This window comes from Chiloscyllium plagiosum, unplaced genomic scaffold, assembly GCF_037043375.1.
Source record: "Chiloscyllium plagiosum isolate Xiang-an unplaced genomic scaffold, Cpla_swu_hap1 HiC_scaffold_49, whole genome shotgun sequence".
NCBI lineage: Eukaryota > Metazoa > Chordata > Chondrichthyes > Orectolobiformes > Hemiscylliidae > Chiloscyllium > Chiloscyllium plagiosum.
The window spans coordinates 17,248,738-17,264,139 of NW_028270187.1; the positions used below are offsets into that span (position 1 = coordinate 17,248,738).

Consider the following 15,402-nt stretch of genomic DNA (forward strand, 5'->3'; position numbering starts at 1 on the left):
AACGATGTGGAAGCTAGAGAATTTGCACAAATAAATAGTGATAACTTGGCAAGTGTCCATGTTACAGAGGAGGATACCCTGAATGTCTTAAAATGGATAAAGGTGGATAAATCCCTGGGACCTGATCAGATGTATCCCAGAAATTTGTGGGAAGCTAGGGAAGTGATTGTTGGGCCCCTCCCTGAGATATTTGTGTCATCAATAACCACAGGTGAGGTGCTGGAAGATGTGTGCCATTATTTGAGAAAGGTGGTAAGGAAAAGCCAGGGAACTATAGACCGGTGAGCCTGTAGTCAGTGGCAGGCAAGTTGTTGGAAGGGATTCTAAGGGACAGGATTTGCATGTAATTGGAAAGGCAAATAATTGGGGAGAATCAGCATGGCTTTGTGCATGGACATCGTTAACTCGGACTTCAGGAAGACACAATGTTCCACATAACAACAGACTGGTTAGCAAGTTCAACATCATAGAATACGGGGAGAACTAGCTATTTGGATAAAATTCATCACAGAGATATACAGCACAGAAACAGACCCTTCGGTCCAACCCATCCATGCCAACCAGATATTCCAGCCCAATCTAGTCCCACCTGCCAGCACCTGGCCCATATCCCCCCAAATCTTTCCTATTCATATACCTATGAATGTTACAATTGTACTCGCCTCCACCACTTCCTCTGGCCACTCATTCCACACACGTACCACCCTCTGTGTGTAAACGTTGCCCCTCAGGTCTCTTTTATATCTTTCCCCTCCACCCTAAACCTATGCCCTCTAGTTCTGGAAGCCCCACTCCAGGGGGGAGACTTTGTCTATTTATCTTATTTATCCTGTCCATGCCGTTCATGATTTTATGTTTCTCTGTGAGGTCACTCCTCAGCCTCCGACACGCCAGGGAAAACAGCCCCAGCCTATTCAACCTCCCCCTGTCGTGATTTCGACCAGGAGCAGATTTGTCTCCAGGATATTTAGTTGACAGAGAGGGAAAGTAGAAAGTTTGTCACAATTTTTAGTAACTGCATTCATGTAACTGGCAAATAATGCAAGGTAAAAATGAGAAGATTATTTTACTGAGTCAGTTCTGAGCATCTGGAACAGTTTGAACAAGAGCTGAATGCAGATTCAACAGTTAGTGTCAAAACAAATGTGGAATTCAACTTTTTAAGGAAAGATTTGGAAGGCTATGGACAGTTGGGAGGGGAGTTGGGACAGATTTGCAGCATCTGCAGAGGGAGAGAGTACAGCCCCAATAGGCTGACTAGCCCCCAGCCCCTATGCTCTGTGATAATGCCCCATTCGCTGTGAATGATGAAGCTCCTCCCTCCGCAGAGCCATCGAGCCATAGAGATGTACTGCACAGAAACAGACCCTTCGGTCAAACTCGTCCATGCTGACCAGATGTCTTAACCTAATCAAGTCCTATTTGCCAGCACTTGGCATATATCCCTCTATACCCTTTCTATTCATATACCCATTCAGATGGGGTAATTGTACCAGGCTCCACCACGTGTCCTGACCGAAAATTCAATGCATGTAGCAACCTCTGATTGACAGAAGCCCGTTAGGTCCCTTTTAAATATTTTCCCTGTCAACTTAAACCTCTCGTTCTGGACCTGTCTATTTATCCCATTCATGCCCCTCATGGTTTTATAAAACTCAATGAGGTCACCCTTCAGCCTCCAACACTTATGGGAGGATCCCACCAACATGACACAATGGGGCCCAGGTGATTGACAGCAGCTGCAGACCAATAGGAGAGTTGGCGTGATCCTCCAGCCAATAGAAGTGAATGAGGGGTGTGGCCAGCAGGCCAGCACGTGACCATGAGCTGTGCAGGCGCAGTGTCACTGTGAGGGGGGACTCAGTGAGTGTGATGGGAGTGGCATAGACTGGGAGAAAAATGGAGTTTGTGGGTACTGGGGCGGTTTATAAACACACGGTGTAGGCTGCTTGACATGAATTACAAGCTCCCGCTAAATAAAAACCAGAAAAAATTGTGGATGATGGAAATGATAAACAACAACCAGAAAGTGCTGGAAAAGCTCAGCAGGTCTGGCAGCATCTGTGAAGACAAGTCAGAGTTAACATTTCTGAACCTATGAACCTTCCTCAGAACTGATGTGACTGAGGGAAAAATGTTGGTTTATATGCAGAAGGTATAGGTGAAAGAGTAAATGATTGGGAATAGAGTGCAAAGAGAGAGATAGGAGACATTGGACAAAGGAGTGTATATCGATCTGGCTGGGGGAGAGTGAATAGCTGTTCATGGGGACTGTTAGTGGCTAATCACAGATAGTGTGTAATAGCAGGCTATGTAATAACAAGGCCTGGTGTGTGGGGTGTAGGGGGCTAGGATGCTAGGATGTGGGAGAGTTCAGGATCTAAAATTATTGAATTTGATATTGAGGCCAAAGGGCTGAAGGGTCCCCGAGTGGGTGATGAGGTTTTGTTCTTCCAGCTTCGTTAACATGTGGCACTGGAAACGCACAGCAGGTCAGGCAGCATCCAAGTAGCTGGAGAATTGCCGTTTTAGTATATGCCCTTCATCAGGAATGTGCGGTGTGGGAAAGAGTGCTGAGAGATAAATAGGAGGGGGTGTGTAGGGCTGGGGGGGAAGGGATCTAGGAAGGCAATAGGTAGATGCAGGTGGGAGGTAATGGTGAGACGGTGGAGTGGATAATGGGGAAGGAAGATGGACAGGTGGGTCAGTTCAAGAGGCCAGTGCCGAGTTGGAGGGTTGGAGCTAGGATAAGGTGGGGTGAGGGGAGATGAGGAAACATTGATGCTGTGTGGTTGAAGGGTCCCAAGGCGGACGATGAGGTGTTATTCCTCCAAGCTTCGGGTGGCTTGATTTGGCGATGGAGGCAGCCCAGAACCTGCATGTCCTTGGCGGAGTGGGAGGGTCCGTTGAATGTGTCGGCCACAGGGCAGTGGGGTTGGTTGGTACATGTGTTCCAGAAATGTTCCCTGAAATATTCCGCAAGTTGGCATCCTGTCTCCCCACTGTAGAGGAGACCACATCGAGAGCAAAGGACTCAATAGGTGAGGTGTTTGAATGTAAGAACTATCTCTGCTGAATGTGGAAGGATCCTTTGGTGTCTTGGATGGAGGTGAGGGGAAGGTGTGGGCACAGGTTTTCCACCTCTTGCAATGGCGAGCGAAGGTGCCTGGGAGTGGAGGATGGGTTCGTGGGGAGCGTGGATCTAACAAGGAAGTCACAGAGAGAATGGTCTCTGAGGAATGCTGAAAGGACTGGGGAGGGAAATATATCTCTGATGGGGTCTGATTGTAGGTGGTGGAAATGATGGAGGATGATGTGTTGTACCTGGGTGGAATGTGAGGACTTGGGGGATTCTATCCTTGTTGCAGTTGAAGGAGTTGGGTTCAAGGGTGGAGGTGTGGGAAGTAGAGGAGATACGGTGGAGGGTATTGTTGACCACATGGGAGGGGAAATTGCTGTAATTGAAATAGGAGCCATTTGGTATGTTCTGGAGTGTTCTGCCAGTTTGTATCAAGCTTCACTGGAACATTGCAGTAAGTATGAGACAGGGATGTTGCCCAGGGAACAGGCTCGTGTGTTGAAGTGGCAGGCAACTGGAAGCTCAGGGTCTTTTTTGCGGCAGAACGTACATCAGCCACCATTTCCATCCCATCCACTGAGATACTGCCAGACACCGGTTCCTGTTCCCTCCATTAACAGCTATGCACTCTCCCAGCCAGATCGCTATCCAGTCCTTTTTCTTTCCAAATGTTCCTTTGGGCTCTGTCCCCACCTATTATTCACTCTTTAACCCCTATCTCCTTTGCCATTGCACTGGGAGCTAAATTGCCCACAGTTTTCAGAGATGTGTAGGTTAGGTGCAAGATAAATATTTGTCTTTACTATTCATCCTGCACTGACTGTGAGTGTTGTTGTGTGAATTCATTTTATGGGATATTAATTGAGACTGGGATCTCAGAAACAGGTTTTTACAGTCAGCAGAGACATCAGGACCTGAATATAATTGGCATTTAACTGTGAAAACAGAAAGGTTTGTCTGTTCTGTCTGTGAGAAAATATCTTCAATACTTTTGTCAAGCAAAAATCAGAGAGATGGACAAATTTGTGGCTGGATCACCCTTTGGGTGTGTGCTCTGTTCTGGGCCCTGCAGCTGAGGAAGGAGATATTGCCCTGAGAGGGAGCACAGATTTATCCAAATTGCACCTCATCTCTTTGCAGCAACTGTCAGATTTAGTCCCCCAATCACCCACTTCGTAATGTTAACCTGTAAACTCCTTATTTTCAGTTCTCTGCAAACTACCCACTAAAATTCCTTATGGACTCAAATTCCTTATGAACTAAAATTCCAGCATCTTTTCAGGTGAAATGTTCCAGATTCTGACAACTGAAAATGACAGGGCTGCACTGAGAGTGCTGCTTGGCTCAGTGAGTGTGTTTTGGAATTGGGTGAAAACAGTGAGGTGAGACAGGGAGAAGGTGATGCTGAAACTCAGGTTTAGTTCAGGCCATTCAGAAATTCATATGCTCCCAATGGGAATAGCCAATTTTTATGAGATACCTGCTGAATATTTTGTAACAGGTTTTAAAGTATAACATGTCAGCTTAAGTAAAGGTCGGGGATTTAGATTATAATGGACATGCTTGAAGTGAAGAAAGGTTGCTAGCTCATTTAAGTTCTCGCGATGGGAGAACTAGCTGAATCTAGAGAGACATTGTTACAGGAGACCTCAGATCCGCGGTGTTCTCCTCTTGCACAATGTGGGAAATAAGGGATGCTTCCAGTGTCCCTGGCGACAATATGTGCAGGAAGTGTGCCCATCTGCAGTTACTGGGAAACTGCTTTTCAGATCTGAAGCTGTGAGTGGACTCACTGTGGAGCATCTGCAATACTGAGGATGGACAGCACGTTCAGTGAGTTAGGAAAGGGAATGGATGACTATCAGATCAAGTAAAAGGCTCAGGAAGGAAATGCAGGAGTTCCCAGTGATCATCCCATTATCAAACAGATACTGTATCCCGCTTCGGATTCTGCACCGAACAGGAGGAAAGAGAGTAACGGGGATTCAATAGTCAGGGGTACAGATAGGCACTTCTGTGGCCACAGGCATGAATCCAGGATAGTATGTTACCTCCCTGGTGCCAGGATCCGCAATAGCATGGATAGGTTATTGGACATTGTGGAACTGGAGGGTAAACAGCCAGTGGTGGTGGAATCCTCTCACTATGCAGACCGTGTATCATTTACATTCTCCACTGCTTCTCACTCATGTCTGCTTCAAAAAGAGGGAATCACTGAGAAACACGGAATAAAATGGGGTCAGAGTCTCTGGTATAAAACTGTTGAACACAATGCCCCCATCTTCTCCATATTGGTCATCAAGCACACAGACCCACTGCGATCATCTCATACCTTTTTGATATTAGAATAGATGATAGATGATTGGTTAATGTTTTGGGGAGGCAAATGAGCAGAGAGGTTTAGTAGGAAATTCTGGAGCTCAGGGTGCAGGAATCTGAGTTAAAAATGGGCTATCCTCAAGGCTGGAATTACAGAAAGGCACTTAGCAGAGAGATTTGTGGGGATCGAGAGTACAGAGATAGGGAGGATTGTGTGATTGGAGGATGTTACAGAGATGCTTATGATAGCAGAGATAAGGAAGAGTTGTGAAGCTTCATGAGGTGACAGTGATAGGGAGAGTTGTGAACACGAAGACACCGAGAGTTAAGAGTTTCAAAGTTATATATCATGGAAATGGACCCTGTGGTCTAACCAATCCATGTCGACTATAATTCCACCTAAACTAATCACACCTGCCTCTGCTTGGCCTATATCCCTCCAAATATTTCCTATTTATGTCCTTATCCAAATATCTTTTAAGTATTGTAATTGTGTTCACAGCTACCACTTCCTCTGGGAGTTCAACCCATAAGTGCAAAAATAGAAAAACTCATGTCTTTTTAAAATCTTTGTCATCTCTTCTCAAACTGTATGCACCGGTGTCTTGAATCCCCCTCCCATGCAGCCATTCATCTTGTCTACACACTCCATGATTTTATAAACCTCTAATAAGGTCACCCCTCAACCTCCTGCTCTCCGGTGACAGACATCCCAGCCTATCCATCCTCTCCTTCTAAAACAATCCCTCCGTTCATGGCAACATCCTGGGAAACATCTTCTGAACCTTTTCCAATTTAATGACATCCTTCCTCTAACAGGGGGACCAGAACTGAACACAGTGAAGAGGCCTCACCAACATCATGTATAACCTCATGACAGTGTCCCAACTCCTATACCTAAAGGTCTGAGCAATGAAGGTAAGCGTGCTAAACACCCACTTAACCACCCTGTCTACATGTGACACAAACTGCAAAGACCTGAACCCCTCGGTTTCTTTGTTCCACATTACTACTCAAGGCTTTACTTTTAATTAGTGTAATTAATTAATGAGGCTAAAGGAGATTTTGTTTTATAAAATATAATATCTTACATTTATTCAAATTAAATTCCATCTGCTACATTTCAGCCCATTCACCCAATTGATCAGGATCCCTCTGTATTCGTGGATAACCTTTTGTTACTGTCTACCTTAACAGTTTTTGATGTCACCCACAAACAAACCATGCTTTGTGTATTCTAATTCAAACCATCTACACACATGACAAACAAAAATGGACCCAGCACCGATTCCTGGAGAACACTGCTGGTCACGGGCCTCTAGTGTGAAAAACAACCCTCCACTATTACTGTCTCCTATTGTTAAGCTAATTTTGTATCCAGTTGGCAAGCTCTTGCTGAATCCCATGGGATCGAACTTTACAACTTCGTCTCCCCTGCACAACCTTTTTAAAGACTTTACTAAAGTCCAAATAAACAATGTCTGCCACTCTGCCCTCATCGATCTTCTTGGTGACTACCTTAAAAATCTCAATCAAGTCTGTGAGACACCCTGTTAAGTAACCATGTTGAGTGTCCCTAATCATTCCTTAACTCTCCAAATACATGCAAATCCTATCCTTCTGAATCGCCTCCAACGGCTTACCCACCACTGAGGTCTATAGTTCCTGGGCTGCTCCTTATACCCCTTCATTAACAAAGGTACAACATTAGCCACTCTCCAGTCATCAGGCAGCTCACCTGTAGTTATCGATTATACAACTATTTCTCCATGGTGCCCACAATTTCCTCTCACCCAAACTGTTACCGTCCTATCACTTCAGTCACTTGCCCTGTCTGATCAGACAAGAAAAGGTCAGGTGTTGCTTGCTTCCTGATAGGAACATTTAAATATTGATAAAGAACATTTCTTGAACTCATTTAACACATTCTTTACCAACCAAACCTTTCACACTATCGTAATCACCTACTACTATAACCTTATTGTTGTGACTGTATATCGGAGATCTCTCTGTATATTTGTTCCTTATATTCTCCCTGATTATTGCAGCGTCTATAGTGCCATCCGACCAAGGTGATTTTTTTTTAAAGTTTGAAAACACAATTTTGTTTTTAAAAAAGCTTTCCTCTGCGATTTAAATATAAATCTTTTTTTGTTTATTCACTCAGATGTGGATGTTTACCCTGAGGGCAGTTGAGAGTTAACCACATTGCTGTGGGTCTGGAGTCACATGTTGGCCAGACCGGGTGAGGATGACAGTTTCCTTCCCTAAAGGGCATTAGTGAACCAGATGGGTTTTTTCCTAACAGTCGATAATAGTTTCATGGTCATCATGAGCCTTTTCATTCGAGAATTTACTGATATCTGATGCCACCATCAGCCATGATGCTACCATCTAACCGTAATCCTCGGAACATTGCTCATATTACTCGTCTAGCAAGAATATCATCTGGCCATTGCCTCCCTTTTTAGCAATGTATTTTTTAAAAAAAGCTCCATCATTCTCCGTGTACAATTTGAGGTAAAATTACACACATGCAATTTCTGAAGCTGGAGGGGGATTACAGAGACAGGGGGGGATGTGGGTCTAGTGGGGGATTGTTGTCCAAACATCACTGTGGTGTACATGGACTGCAGCATTTCAGGGAGGCCGTTCACCACCATTTCTCCAAGACACATAAAGGTGGCCAATAAATTCTGGTCTGGGCAGCAAAGGCAACCTCCAGTGAATAAAACTGAGCAGTGACCTCTCCCAGCTGACTTCTTGTGAAGGTATAAACCGCTCGGAAATGCAACTTGGAGAAAAGAGAAAGAAACAGTGACATTTCACAGCTGTCCTCAGAGAGACCTCGCTCTGTGAGCTGCTCACAGCCGGGATCAGCTCAGTGGGTTTCAGTCTCTTGAAACATCAATTTTAGACGGTTTTATTATATTAATAGTGAGAAAGGTGAGGGTTTCTTTTTCATGTCTTTCGGTCTGTTGTTAAAATGTTTAAAATATAAAGCGTAAGCATTAAGTTATTCTCAGGCAGTATTTTTCGAGCAGTAAGACTGTGCCTTTGTCTTGGTCTGTAGATTGTTAAGGCGGAGAGATGGCCTGTTGTAGAGTGGTGTGCTGTTCCTGTCGGATGTTGGAGTCTAGAGAGAGTTTCAATGATCCTGATGATTGTGTCTGCAGGAAGTGTCTTTGCAAATCCTATCAGATCACATGGATTGGTGAAGGAGTGATTAAAGGCAGTGAGGAATTGACAGGGGTCAGGGGTGTGAGAGGTGGCAGTCTCAGGATTGCAGGATACTGCAGATACAGTCAGGTAGGTGGGTTACCTCCAGGAAAGCTAGGAGGGGTAGGCAAGTACTGCAGGAATATCCAGTGGTTATCCCCAGCTCAAACAAGTGTACTGTTTTGGAAAATGTAGGGGGTAATAGACTTTCAGGGGAATATAGCACTGACTGCCAAGTTACTGCGACTGAGACTGGCTCTAACATAATGTAAGGTATACCCAGTTCCACGCAAACGATGGTGATAGGGGACACTCTAGTCAAGGGCACAGTCTGCCATTTCTGCAGCTGACAGTGAGACATCAGAATGGGGTGGTGCCTCCCTGATGATAGGGTCAAGGATGCCTTGGAGAGGGTGCAGAATATTCTCAAAGGGGAGAATAGCCAGTGGGAGGACATTGTACATTGGTACCAATGGCATAGGAAGGGGAAAGCATGGGGTCCTGATGAGCAGGGAGAATTGCTAGTTCCACTCAGGAGGTATTAAACCAGTGAGGGAGTTGGGGTAATCCTAAAGAGATAGTGAGAAAAGAGGTATGTCCAAGGCTGGTACTGTTCAGATTAGACTGTCAAGGCAGGCAAGAGCAAGCCACAGAATAAAGTGGGACGGACCAGTTACACTGCATTTATTTCAGTGCAAGAGGCCTGACAGGTCAGGCAGGTGGGCTCAGGGTATGGTTTTGAACATGGCACTGGGATATTACAGCAATTACAGAGGCATCACTCAGGGATGGATAGGACTAGCAGCTTAATGTTCCAGGGTGTAGATGCGATAGAAAGGGGGCAACAGTACAGGGGGAGTGGCATCTTTGATTAGGGATAACATTACAGCTGGGCTTCGGGAGGATATTCCTGGGAGTACATCCAGGCAAGTTATTTGGTTGGTACTGAGAAATAACAAAGGGATAACCGTCTTACTGGGATTGTATTATAGACTCTCTCCCAATAGTCAGCGGGGAATTGAGACACAATTTTACCAGGAGACCTCAGTTATCTGTAAGAATATTATGGATGCAATGATAAGGGGTTTTAACTTTACCAACATAGACTTGGAGTGCTGTAGTGTTAAGGGTTTGGATGGAAAGGTATTTGTTCAGTGTGTGCGAGAACGTTTCAGATTCAGTTTGTAGGATGTACCTACTAGAGAAGGAACAAAACCTGACCTGTTTTCTTTATTCATTCACAGGATGAGGCTGTCACTGGCTCGGCCAGCATTTATTGCTTTGTTTAACCAGAGGGCAGTTAAGAATCAACCACGTTGCTATAGGTCTGGAGTCACATGCAGACCAGACCAGGTAAGGATGGCATTTTCCTTCCCCTAAGGTCATGAGTGAACCAGATGGGATTTCCCAACAATTGACAATGGATTCATTGTCGTCACAAAATTAATTTTTCCAGATATTTATTGAATTCACGTTCCAAAATCTGCTGTGATGGGATTCAAACCCAGGTCCCCAGAACGTTATCTGGGTCTCTGGATTAATTGTCTAGCGATAATTTCACTCTGTCATCGCTGCCTCTTAGGAAATGAGGCAGGGTGAGTGACCGAGGTATCAGTGGGGCAGCACATCATCACCAAAGATCCCACAGTATTGTGGCTTAGTGGTTAGCGCTGCTTCCTCAGCACCAGGGACCTGGGTTTGATTCCAGCCTCTGGCGACTCTGTGTTGGAGTTGGCACGTTCTCCCCAGTGTCTGTGAGGGTTTCCTTCGGATGTTCCAGCTTGTTCCCACAGTCCAAAGACGTGTAGGTTAGTTGGATGAACCATGTTAAATTTCCCATAGTGTCCAGATGCAGTAGATGCGGTTTTGGGATGTGCGGAGAAATCTCTGCCTGATGTGAAAAGATCCTTTTCGTGTCTTGGACAGAGGTCAGAAGGAGGTGTGGCCGCATGTTTTACATATTCCGTGGTGGCAAGGGAGGGTCAAGGGTGTGGAGCATGGGTTGGTGGGAGGGGGTGGACCTAACAAGGGTGTTGCCGAGGGAATGGTCTCCGTGGAACACAGATAGGGGTGGAGAGGGAAATATGTCTGTGGTGGTGGGATCCGACTTCAGATAGCAGAAATAACAGAGGTTAATGCACTGTATCTGGAGATTAGTGGAGTGGAAGGTGAAGACTGCAAGGTTATAATCTTATTGTGGTTGAAGTGGTGGGATAAAGGTGGAGGTGCAGGAAGTGGAGGGTATGCATTGGAGGGCATTGTTGATCAAGTGAGAGGGAAATTGTGGTCCTTGAAGTCGGAGGTCTTTCTGGGATGTCCTGGGGTGGAATTGCTCCTCCTGTGAGCAGATATCGCAGAGGCAGAGGAATTGGGAGTACAGGATCACGCTTTTATACTTGAAGGAAATCAGGAGAGCAAAAAGAAGACATGAATAGCTTCAGGCACTGGTTTAAGTAGAATCCAAAGAGATTAAACAAATATATCACAGACAAAAGATTAACTCGACCAGAGAATAGGACCCCTTAAAGATCAACAAGGCTGTCTATGGAACCACAGGGAGTGGGAAAGATATGCAACTATTTCTTGCCATCTTTTACTGGAGAAGGATATGGAAGTTCAGGAGTTTGGAGAAATAAACAGAGATAACTTGAAAAGTGTCCATGTTACAGAGGAGGTAGTACTGGATGTCTTAAATCACATCAAGGTTGATAAAGCCTTGGAACCTGATCAGGTGTATCCCAAAACTTTCTGGAAATCTAGAAGTGATTGTTGGGCCTCTCCTGAGGTATTTGTATCGTTGATAGCGACAGGTGAGGTGCCATTATTTTAAAAAGGTGGTAAGGAGAGGCCATGGAACAAGAGAACAGTGAGCCTGAAGTCAGTGGCAGGCAAGTTGTTGGAAGGATTTCTGAGGGACAGGATATCCATCTATTTGGAAACATAAGGAATGATTAGGGAGTGTCGATGTGGCTTTGTACGTGCACAATCATGTCTCACTAACTGGACTGAATGTTTTGAAGTGACAAAGAAAATTGATGAAGCCAGGCGGTGAATGTTGTTTATGTGGACATTCAACAAGGTTCCACAAAGCAGACTGGTTAGCAGGGTTAGATAACATGGCATGCAGGGAGAGCAAGCCATTTGGATACAAAACTGGCTTGAAGGTAGGATACAGAGGGTGGTGATGGAGGGTTGCTTTGCGGACTGGAGGCCTGTGAGCAGCAGTGTGTTGCAAGGATCGATATTGGGTCCTTAAATAATTGACTTGGATGTGAATGTGTAAGGTATGGTCAGTAGGTTTACAGAAGACACCAAAATTGGAGGTATAGTGGACAGTGAAGAAGGTTAGTTCAGAATTCAACAGGATCTTGATCAGATGGGCCAATGACGCAAGGAATGGCAGATGGAGTTCAATTTAGACAAATGTGAGCTGTTGGATTTCGGAAAGGCAAATCAGGGCAGGACCTGTACACTTAATGGTAAAGTCCTGGGGAGTGTTGCTGAATAAAGAGACCTTGGAGTCCAGGTTCATAGTTCCTTGGAAGTCGAGTCACGGGTAGGCAGGGTAGTGAATGCAGTGTTTGGTACACTCCCCGTTATTGGTCAATGCATTGAATGCAGCTGTTGTGACGTCATATTGTGGTTGTACAGGACATTGATTAATGCTCTTCTGGGATTCTGTTTTCAGTTCCAATCTCCCTGTTCTCGGAATGATGTTGTGAAACTTCAAAGGTTTCAGAAAAGGTTGGCAAGGACTTTGCCAGGGTTGGACGGGTTGAGCTATTGGGAAATGCTGAATAGGCTGGGACTATTTTCCCTGGAGAGTTAGAGACTGAGAGGTGACCTTATAAATGTTTATAAAATCATGATGGACCTGGATAAGGTGAGCAGTCAGGGACTTTTTCCTGGGTTCTGTGGGTTCAGAACTAGAGGACACAGGCTTAAGATGAGAGGGAAAAGATTTAAAAGGGATCATTTTTCTCAATGAACAGAGTTATCAGAATCTGGAACATTCCACCTGAAAAAGGTGCTAGGATTTGAGTCCATAAGGAGTTTACAGGTTAACATTATGAATTGGGTGATTGGGACTAAATCTGACAGTTCCTACAAAGAAATGAAGTGCAATTTGGATCATTCTGTGCTCCCTCTCAGGCCAAAAAAGACCCTGAGCTCCCGGTTGCCTGCCCCTTTAACACGCGAGCGTGTTCCCTGGCCAACATCTGTCTCATGCTTAGGTGCAGTGTTCCAGTGAAGCTTGATGCAAGCTGGCAGAACACTCCAGAACATACCAAATGGACCATATTTCAAGGACTGCAATTTCCGCTCTCATGTGGTCAACCCCAATGTCCTCCAGTGTATCTCCTCCACTTGCGACACCACTGCCCTTGAACCCCACCCCTCCAACCCTTAACTCACACACATTGTTATCACATTGCCTGCCATTACACACTACCCACGATTAACCACTAATTGTCTCCGTTGACAGCTATCCCCCACCTACATCACTCAACGATTGGAGCTGCCAAGGACACAAACCCCTGGAATATCCTCCCTAACCCCCTCTGTCCTCCTTTAAGATTGTTGGGCCTCTCCTGAGGTATTTGTATCATTGATAGCGACAGGTGAGGTGCCATTATTTTTAAAAAGGTGGTAAGGAAAGGCCATGGAACAAGAGAACAGTGAGCCTGAAGTCAGTGGCAGGCAAGGTTGTTGGAAGGGATTCTGAGGGACAGGATATACGTGTATTTGGAAAGGATGAGGAAGAGTTAAAGTGGCTTTGTTTGTGCAAAATCGTGTCTCACTAACTTGAGTTTATTTTTTTTTTCTTGAAGAAGTGACAAAGATGATTGATGATGGCAGCCTGTGAACGTTGTCTCCATGGGAATTGAACAAGGTTCCACAAAGCAGACTGGTTAGCAAGGTTAGATAACATGGAATGCTGGGAGAATGAGCCATTTGGATACAAAACTGGCTTGAAGGTAGGAGACAGAGAGTGGTGATGTAGGGTTGTTTTGTGGACTGGAGGCCTGTGAGCAGCAGTGTGCTGCAGCAATGGATATTGGGGCCTTCAATAAATGACTTGGATGTGAATATATGAGATATGATCAGAAGGCACCAAAATTGGAGGGGTAGTGGGCAGTGTAGAAAGTTAGTTCAGAATACGACAGGATCTTGATCAGATGGGCCATTGGAACGAAAAATGGCAGACTGAGTTCAATTTAGATATATGTGAGCTGTTGTATTTTGGAAAGGCAAATCAGGACAGGACTTATGCACTTAATGGTAAAGTCCTGGGGAGTGTTGCTGAACAAAGAGACCTTGGAGTTCAGGTTCATTGTTCCTTGAAAGTAGAGTCGCAGGTAGGCAGACTAGTGAAGGTGGTGTATGGTATGCTTATATTTATTAGTCAATGCATTGAATACGGAAGCTGGGACGTCATATTGTGGCTTGACAGGACATTGATTAAGCCATTTCAGGAATTCTGCTTTCAGTTCGAATATCCATGTTCTGGGAAGGATGTTATGAAATTTGAAAGGAGTCAGACAAGATTTGCAAAAACATTGCCAGGGTTGAAGGATTTGGGCTACAGGGAGAGACTGGGGCTATTTTCCCTGAAGAGTCAAAGACAGAGGTGACTTTATGGAGATTTATAAATCATGAGGGGCATGGATACGGTGAACAGCCGGGGTCTTTTCCCCCCCCCCAGGTGAGGTGGGTCCAAAACAAGAGCACATGGGCTTAAGTTGAGAGGGCAAAGATTTAAAAGGGATCTAAGGGGCAACGTTTTCAAGCTGTGTGTGGTGTGTGTGTGGAATGAGCTGCCAGATGAAGTAGTGGAGGCTGATACCATTACAACATTTGAAAGGCTTCCATGAATGGGATGGGTTTTGAGGGATAGGGCCCAATAGCTGGCAAATGGGACTCCAGTAGTTTAGGATTCCGAGTCGGCATGAACGAATTGGACCGAAGGTCTGTTTCTGTGCTGTCCATCTCTATGACACTAATAAATTAAGATGTGTTCCTCTTTTGTGGAGAGCTAGCAGAAGCACAGATAATTGTCCTTGGAGCTGAGACGGTTAAGCAGTGATTTTGACCAGGTGCAGATTTGTTTCCAAACAATTAATTTGCAGAGAGAGAGGAATTGTTAGCACGATCACAATTTTTCGTAACTACTTTCAGGTAACTGGCAAATAATGCAGAGTGAAAATGGGAACATTATTTCACTCAGTAAGTTCTGCGCACCTGGAATAGGCTGAACGGCAGCTGGACACAGATTCAGCAGGTGTTCTCAAACAGATTTATAACTTTACCTTTTAAGGAAAGACTTAGTGGGCTTTGGGCAAGTGAGAGGGGAGTTGGGACAGATTTGCAGCATCTCCAGCGGGAGAGAGTACAGCCCCAATTGGCTGAATAGCCCCCAGCCCCTGTGCTCTGTGATACTGCCCCATTCACTGTGAATGATGAACCTCATCACAGGGCAGAGAGAGAGAGGATCCCACCACTCACCTCACAATGGGGCCCGGCTGATTGATCTCAAACAAGTACACTGTTTTGGAAAGCGTCGGAGGTCACCCTCTCAAGGGCATATCGCACTGACAAGCAAGGTACTGGTACAGAGACTGGCTCCAATGTAATGTGAGGTATATGAGGTTCCTGGTGATCGATGGTGATCGGAGATTCTCTGGTATAGGGCACAGACTGCCGTTTCTGCAGCTGACAGTGAGACATCAGAATGGGTGGTACCTCCCTGGTGCCAGGGACAAGGATGTCTCGGAGAGGGAGCA

At 45.2% G+C, this 15,402-nt stretch overlaps 1 protein-coding gene across 8 annotated transcripts in view; it reads left to right on the forward strand.

The window, feature by feature from the left end:
- Window positions 1-15,402, forward strand: part of LOC148135631 (uncharacterized) — a 40,948-nt gene that overhangs the window by 10,121 nt on the left and 15,425 nt on the right. For 5 of the 8 annotated variants that reach the window (XR_015755033.1, XR_015755032.1, XR_015755030.1 and 2 more), the window contains 3 exons: window positions 6,218-6,316; window positions 7,566-7,643; window positions 9,862-9,970. Coding sequence is in view for 1 of the 8 variants with exons in the window: in XM_087984531.1 (XP_087840657.1) it covers window positions 9,862-9,970 (109 nt within the window). In the remaining 7 variants the exon portion in view is untranslated. The remainder of the gene's footprint in view (window positions 1-6,217; window positions 6,317-7,565; window positions 7,644-9,861; window positions 9,971-15,402) is intronic. The other 3 variants (XR_015755034.1, XR_015755036.1, XM_087984531.1) reach the window with 2 other exon arrangements.